General features: G+C 55.5%; 1 protein-coding gene across 1 annotated transcript; it reads right to left on the bottom strand.

The window, feature by feature from the left end:
• Positions 1–339: 339 nt before the first annotated feature.
• SDC3 (syndecan 3) lies at positions 340–6,197 on the bottom strand. Its single transcript, XM_006894932.1, has 4 exons — positions 6,086–6,197; positions 4,090–4,703; positions 2,004–2,295; positions 340–586 (listed from the first exon to the last, which is right to left on the bottom strand). Exons 2-4 carry the CDS (start codon positions 4,669–4,671, stop codon positions 420–422), a joined length of 1,041 nt encoding a protein of 346 aa, XP_006894994.1. The 5' UTR covers positions 4,672–4,703; positions 6,086–6,197; the 3' UTR covers positions 340–419.
• Positions 6,198–7,047: the final 850 nt, after the last annotated feature.

The raw sequence follows: 7,047 nt of genomic DNA on the forward strand, positions 1-7,047 counted from the left end.
CTGTATCTAGGTGATTTCAAGGACTGAGTTTGCCAAGTGTTTGTTCCAGAAACCAGTCAGAGAGCTCTGCTCCGATAGCGGGGGTCAGCTGGAACACAAGCCCATCTCAAGCCCTATCCCTTCTTCTACCAGCCAGTTAGGAGCTCCCTTTCTCCTGTCCAGCTGACGTGAGTTCAGGGCTGGTGGGGGCAGGAGATGAGCTTGTGACTATGGTCTGGGGCAGATGGCAGTGCCCCCTGCCCCTCAGGGAAGATTGCTGTGCGGCAGCCTGGGCAGGCCTTAGAAGAGAGGGCAGACAAGAGTGGGGACCAGGTCCCCTCACGGGGCCAGTCCCAGACCTGGGCAGGTTGGACCAGCGAGGGACTGGGCGAGGGCGGTGCTGATGCTGCAGGCAGGCACTGCGGCTCCGCTGGGCTCCACTAGGCATAGAACTCCTCCTGCTTGTCGGGCTTCTGGTATGTGACACTCGCCTGCTTGGGCTCCTCCAGCGTGTAGCTGCCCTCGTCCTTCTTCTTCATGCGGTAGATGAGCAATGTAACCAGGAAGGCGGCGAAGAGGGCGCCCACCACGCCACCCACGATCACGGCTGTGGAGGGAGACACAGAGCATAGGGTTCAGAAGCTAGTAGGCCAGGGTAAAGCCTGGGAAGGGAAGAGGGGTTCTGGCATCTGGGAGTTCCACATTTGAGGCAAGTGCTGGAGTAAAGATGGTTTAGTATTAACGCCGCCAGCACTGCCTTCCTCTAACTCACCTTCTCTGTAGGCCTCGTTCCTTCCAGGCACTTGACACACATTCAATCACTGAATCCTCCAAACAGCCTCTCAAGGATGCGATAGTTTCATCAAATGTAAGATCCCCTCAACCCAAAGATGCACTGTTTTATATTCTCCTCTCTGTCTGTCTCACTGCCATCGAATTGCAATCCACTCAGAGCTGACCTCTCCAGCAGAGGCTCTGAAGCTGTAAATACCCCAGGAAGAGATTGTTCATCTTCCTCCTACAGAGCCACTGCTGGATTTGAATCGGCAGAGGCACAGCCTCTGTTAGCCGTGTAACTCCCTACAGACTTCGCCACCAGAGCTCCCTTATACGCCCCTACAAAGGAAAACCCACTGCAATTAAATGGTGTTGTGTGTGTACGTGTGTTGCTGAGTAGATGGTGACTCATCATGGCCCCTCGTGACAGAGCAGAACCGCCTCACAGGGTTTCCTGTTGGGATCTTTATGGAGGTGGATTACCAGGTCTGTCTCCTCTGGAGCCGCCGTTGTTGTTGTTGTTGTTGTTGTTGTGGAGGGTTTTCAGTGTATAGTAAAGTGCACAGGAGGAGCTTGCCCACCTTTCTCCTTCAATGTAGGAGGTAGATTTTGTGTTGGCAGCACAATTCCTTGTCACCAAGCCACCAGAGCTCTCGGAGCTGCTAGGTGGGTTCAAACCCTCAACCTTTATTGTTAGTAGTCAGATGCTAAACTATTGCTCCACGAAGGTTCCTTTAATGAAACGACAACATATTCTAACTGCAGAGTTGACATATGAGCAGGAATGCCCCATGGAACTGGCTAAGCGCAAAATGACAGTGTCTCTGCTCCAAATGGGCTGAAGGACATCTAGCAAGCTGAGGCCACACTGTTCATGCCTACGCCACATGGTTCATGAGTGGAGGGCCAGGATTTGGGACCAGGAGTTGGGAGTTTAGGAGATGAGGCCACAGGTTGGGAGCAAATAAGACAAAGGATGGGGTCAGAGATCAGGCTCCAGGAGATGAAGTCAATGAGCGTGGCTTAGGGAAGCAGAGGTCAGAGTGCACTGAAGAAAGAGCTGGAGGTGGACAGAGGTGCTGTCAGGGGCAGACTGGGGGGTGGGGGAAGTGCTAAGTCCCCAGCTTTCGCTTCCTATCTAGCTCCCCGAAACCCACATCCTGACTCCTTTCTGCGTTCCTAGAGACAAAACAGCACCCACCCCCCCAGCTGCCTTCATGTGGGTCACATCAAGCCCCAGGCCTCACCTACGAGCACCTCCTTCCGCTCGAGGATGCTCTTCTGTGGCAGCTGCGCAGCCGAGCTGCCCGAGTCGATGGCATTGTCCAGGAGGCCAGGGCCTGGGCGGGCACCTTTGGGCAGCACTCCAGGTGGAGGGGAGGGCTTGACCGCGGGGCCTCCCACGGCCACTACCTCATTGGCTGCGTCCGGCTGTGTGGTCCCTTCCTCTGGCAGTTCAAAGTCCCCACTGGGGCCCCCACTCACAGGCACCTCCGGTTCCTCCCGGATCGTGGTCAGGAAGGATTCTGGAGTCGGGGTCTGCAGAGAAGAGAGCATGAACCCAGGAGCGAGACCTCAGCATCCCCTCCACAGGTAGCCCCTCTCCTCACCCTCCGCGGACATCAGCCCCTTTACTTAAGCATTTATTATGTGTTAGGCACTGTACTAAGTACCTGCCATGCATTTTAGCCTCACAGCATCCCCATAAAGGAGGAGTTATTGTCCCCAATTTAGAAAGAAGGAAATAGGCATAGAGGTCAAGTGACTTGCCCAAGGTCACACAGTAAGTGGCAGAAGCAGAACTCCGACCCTGAGTGTGCAACGCCAAGCCTGTGTTTGTAATATGTAAAGCTGCCTCTGTTTTCGCTCTGGCCATATCCTGTCCCCATCCCATCCTGTCACTTCCCCCTCTGGTTGCCTTAGTAACATTTCCAGGGGTGGGAGGAGGGCTCTCATCCAGAGTCATTTGGGGACTGCTGGGTGTAGCAGCCATGCACTTGGATCTGGTCCCTGGTCCACGTGCCTGAGGCCAAGGTAAGTCCCTCAGCCTGGAGTTCAGTTAAAGAGCAGGAGGATACCAAGCAGTGGGGCAGGTGTCCTGGGAACCAGCCCATTAACCACAAGTCTTGATGGTTTCCACCACAGGAAGTCAGGGCCAGGGCTGAGAGCCAACACGCCAAAATGGGCAGTGGGAACCATCAGAGCTGGTGGTCATGGAGAGGGTCGGCCTAGTGTCTGGACAGTACACAGGAGTTGGGCCAGCAGCCTGGTCTCTACACACCAGCTGGCCAGCTCGGGCTCTACACCGTCTGTTTCCACTTCCTGCTTGACCAAAAGTCTCTGTGAAAATACCACGCTGTCTCAGCTGCTTAGGGGAGCCACGGTGGGCACCACGAGCTGGAGCCCACATGTTAAGGGACTGACATGGGGCTGGAGGGGGCTGACAAGGACCTCGAGAGCAGCTCCAAAGTCCGAGCCCCTCTCTGGGGGAGACTGACTGCAAAGGGCTTTCACGCTATCACCAGTCTTCCCCAGGCCCTCCTTACGCAGCACACCCAGGATACCGAAAGATGGGACATCTTTCTCCCATGGAGCTGCTGGTGGAGTTGAACCACATACCTTTGCACTGACTGTGCAATTCCTTACCACAAAGGCACCAAAGCCCCATTCTATACACATATGTTTATGCATATTGTTTATACATATATCTCACACATATACACACAGAGCCCTAAAGGGATCTCTGAGGCATGACTGGCTGTGTGTGAAACCTGGGAACATAGCTTTTTCACCCTGTTTTCTAGTTCTCACATCTGTGAGGAGAAACGAGGATGACACAGGTGAAGTGTTTCACACTCGGCCCAGCACACCGGGCACACCACAAATGTGATGTCAAGCCACTCTTCCTGTACAGCCTCGCTCTCAGTCACCCCCAGAATAATGACGAGGACTATGACCAAGAGGAGCAGCGTCAACAGTAGCTAAGCCATTCACTTTGTTTATGATTACCAGGCATCGCTCTAAACACTGGGGACATATCGACAAATTTTGATTCTCACACACAATCTACAATGCTCATTCTATTATATTTTCCTTCTTACAGGTCAGGAAACAGGTATAGCAGTGACCGGTGACTTGCTAATGTTCATGGTTAAAAAATGGCAGTAGGAGGATCCCAATCCAGACAGCCTGGCTCCTGCATCTGCCCTTAACCATCTGCCTCCCCCCCCCCCAAGATACATGCCATCTCCAAACACCTCCAGGTCCCCACCTTGCCAGCCCCAACCCCTTTCTCCTCTGCTCCCACTTCTGGTCCTCTCACAACTCTCTTACCTGTGCTACCTCTGTGGGTTCAGGAGCAATGGTGCCCAGGGGCAGCGTGCTCCTCTCAGGGACATCAGGCTCCTGCGTGGTCGTCAGCCTAGGTAGGGCTCTTGGCCTGGAGGTAGCTGTGCTGACCAGCCTGGGTGTCGGGGCTTCTGTGTCCAACACAGCCACGGTGGTAGGGGGCGAGGGGGCCGCTGGGGTGGTGGCCCGGGCCGTGGCTGCTGTGGTCAGTGGAAGTGGCAGAAGCCTCCGTACGCTGGTTGTCCTTATGACAGCAGTGGTGGCCGTGGAAGGAGGTGCCACAGGGGTGCTGGAGGCAGCAGTGGGCTCTGTGGCAGGCATGGTGGCCACAGTAGGGGTGTCTGCACTTGTGGCAGCAGTAGTAGGTATGGTGGTGGCAATGGTGGTAGCTCTCTGGCTGGGCTCTTCGGGGACCTCTGTCACCACTGGGGTGCTGGTAGCTGGCTCTGGAGTAGGGCGCTCAGAGGGAAGCTCTTCAAACGGGGTGCCCACAGGCTGGATGTCTGTGGTGGGCAGCACAGCGGGCGTGGTGGACACCGCCAAGGCCATGTCTGGGCTGAACCGCATGGCTGTCTCAATGCCTGACTCCTGCTCGAAGTCTGAGGGGTAGGGGAGAGGGAGAGAGCTAGGGAGCTGGGAGCCAGTGCAGGGTACGAGGATCCCACATGAGCGAGCAATGGCCATCAAGATGAGGGGCTCCCAATCCCCTCTCATTGCCCACATTTCAGACAAGATGAGAGAAAGGAGGAAGGCATGGATTGGTCAAAGATTACCATTTAGCCAGTGCATGTGCCCCCAAGTCCTCTCTGCTTAACCTTCCCTGTCCCTCCAGCCCACCCAGCCCCAAGCTCCTGTCAGGTCAGTCTAGCCCACGGAACTGAGGCCTTCACGCAAAGCTCACCTGGTGGGGAAGGGGTGCAGGCTGTGAGGAGGGAGGGGAATCAAACCAAGGTACACCCACAAACACAAGGTCCACTAAGGGCTCCCCAGAGGCCCAGGTAGAGGGCACCGGGAGGGCAAGGGCACCGGGAGAAGGGGCACTTCCTTCAGGAGAAAGCTTGAGCAATCTGACTCAAAGACCTGAAGCATCAATGGTTTTGAGAGGAAGTGAGGGAGACCACGGCCAACTCCTGAGGCCTAGACTAGGCAGAGAGGAGGGTGGGGGAAGAACTAGAGGACCATATCCTCAGACACAGTCCTAGACTCTCACTGGCCTCAATCTCAGTCTCCCCCTTTTTGTTCTCCTTACTATTTTTAGAGCTCTGTGTCAGATTCCCGTCTTATCTTAAATGCTCACAGAGGCTGTGAGGAAGATATACTTCTTATCTTCCCTTACAGATAAGAGTACAGAGATTCAAAGAAGGGAATCAGCTTGCTAAAGGGCACACAGGTGTTAAATAACAAGCAGGAATTAGAACTTGTCCCTGTCTCTGTCGCTCTCTTTCTTTGAGCATCCCTAACCCCACCCCTTGAGCACAAGTGTTTGGATGAGGTGTGGGCCCGTAACTGCAAACCCAACCCGGGGTGGTCCAGAGAACTCTGACCTGCGATCCAGGAGGGCAGAACAGCCCTGACCCACAGGGTGTCCGAAGGAGGGACTTTTACAGAAGCAAACTGCCACGTTTTCCTCCCCCAGAGCAGCTGGGTTCGAACCACCAACCTTCCAATTGGCATCTCAGGTTAAAGCTCCAGACATACTAAATCCCTCCCAGTGCTTAGGACAGTGACCTGAGAGCTGGGTTTTCAAGGGGTCGCTGTGTCCTTACTGAACCTAGTGGATGGTAGAGCTGTAGAGCAGTGGCAAAGCCAAGGAGAACTGGGATTCCTCTGGTCACAGTTCTGGCCGAGAGGGTCAATTTCCTTCTTGTTCTAGGGGTTCATGAAGGCACTGCCTGAGCCCCCACCTCCACCCCCACGTACTGCCTATCTCAAAGACCTAAGAGGGCTGCAGTTCCTTACAGGGAGAGGAAGGGTTACTTACAGCCCGAGCCAGACCCCGAATAGAGGTCATCCAGTTCGTCATCGGGGAAGGAGTCGTCGTCCCCAGAGCCCTCGAGGTCCACCGGCCTTTCGAAGTTCTCGTTGCGCCAGCGCTGAGCCTGGGAAGGAGAGAAGGGGCGTGGCGCTCAGCATCGGGGACAGCATCCTGGACCCGCCCAGAGGGGCGGGGATACAAGCCCGGGTGCACGTGGGGGCGGGGCGGACCTGATCCCTCTCCCTGCCCATTCCAGGGGCGCAACCCCTGTCCTCTTCCTGAAGGCCACTGCTAGAAACCCCTGGCAATTTCCCATCCCGTGACAGGAACCACTGGGTAACAGAGCCCTGTTGAGAGAGCAGACTCTGGGCCTGGAGGGCCGGAGTTGAATCCATCGCTTAAATGCATGAACTGCAGCAAACTACATCATCTCCCTGTGCCTCAGTTTACTCATTTGTAAAACAAGCTAAAGGCAGCTGTGAGCAGAGGAGGCTGTAGTACTGAGCACAGTCCTGACCCACACAGGCACCTGCTTCAGGTTACCTGTGTGGTCAGCGTCACCATCACTTCCCGCCTCACACGATGCCTTCCACAGACAAGTTCCCACGGACGAAAGAGCTCAAGACGCCAACAAGGGAGGAGGGGAGTGGGCTCAGGGCCACCGACAGGCAAGAGAACTGAGGCCCAGGTGCCCAAGGTCACCAAGGCTCTGCTTGTTGCTACCACCCCTTATCTCAAAATCCCAGTTAGCATCATTAGATAGGGACTGAGGAAATGTGGGGCTCTGGGAAGGAAGTGTCTCGGAGTGGCGGGGACAGGGGTGGAAAAGGCTCCAGTTCTGGCCCCTGGATCCTCTCAGCCCCCACCCCACCCCCGTGCCCACCCAGTCAGTCTCCAAGTATCTTAGCCATCTAGAGCTAGGCCAGAGCCTGGCTGCACCTTCCACATCTGCCAGGAGGGTCTCCAGG

Source organism: Elephantulus edwardii, unplaced genomic scaffold (genome assembly GCF_000299155.1).
Source record: "Elephantulus edwardii isolate Elephantulus edwardi_28Jun2011 unplaced genomic scaffold, EleEdw1.0 scaffold00152, whole genome shotgun sequence".
Classification (NCBI taxonomy): Eukaryota; Metazoa; Chordata; class Mammalia; order Macroscelidea; family Macroscelididae; genus Elephantulus; species Elephantulus edwardii.

What these genes read in the sequence shown, in the direction of transcription:
- SDC3 (XM_006894932.1), bottom strand. Translation starts at nt 4,671, where the DNA reads ATGCGGTTCAGCCCAGACATGGCCTTGGCGGTGTCCACCACGCCCGCT. An exon ending in AACCCACAGAGGTAGCACAG is followed by an intron (nt 2,296 to 4,089) that starts GTAAGAGAGTTG and finishes TCTTCTCTGCAG; the next exon opens with ACCCCGACTCCAGAATCCTT. An exon ending in GCGGAAGGAGGTGCTCGTAG is followed by an intron (nt 587 to 2,003) that starts GTGAGGCCTGGG and finishes CTCCCTCCACAG; the next exon opens with CCGTGATCGTGGGTGGCGTG.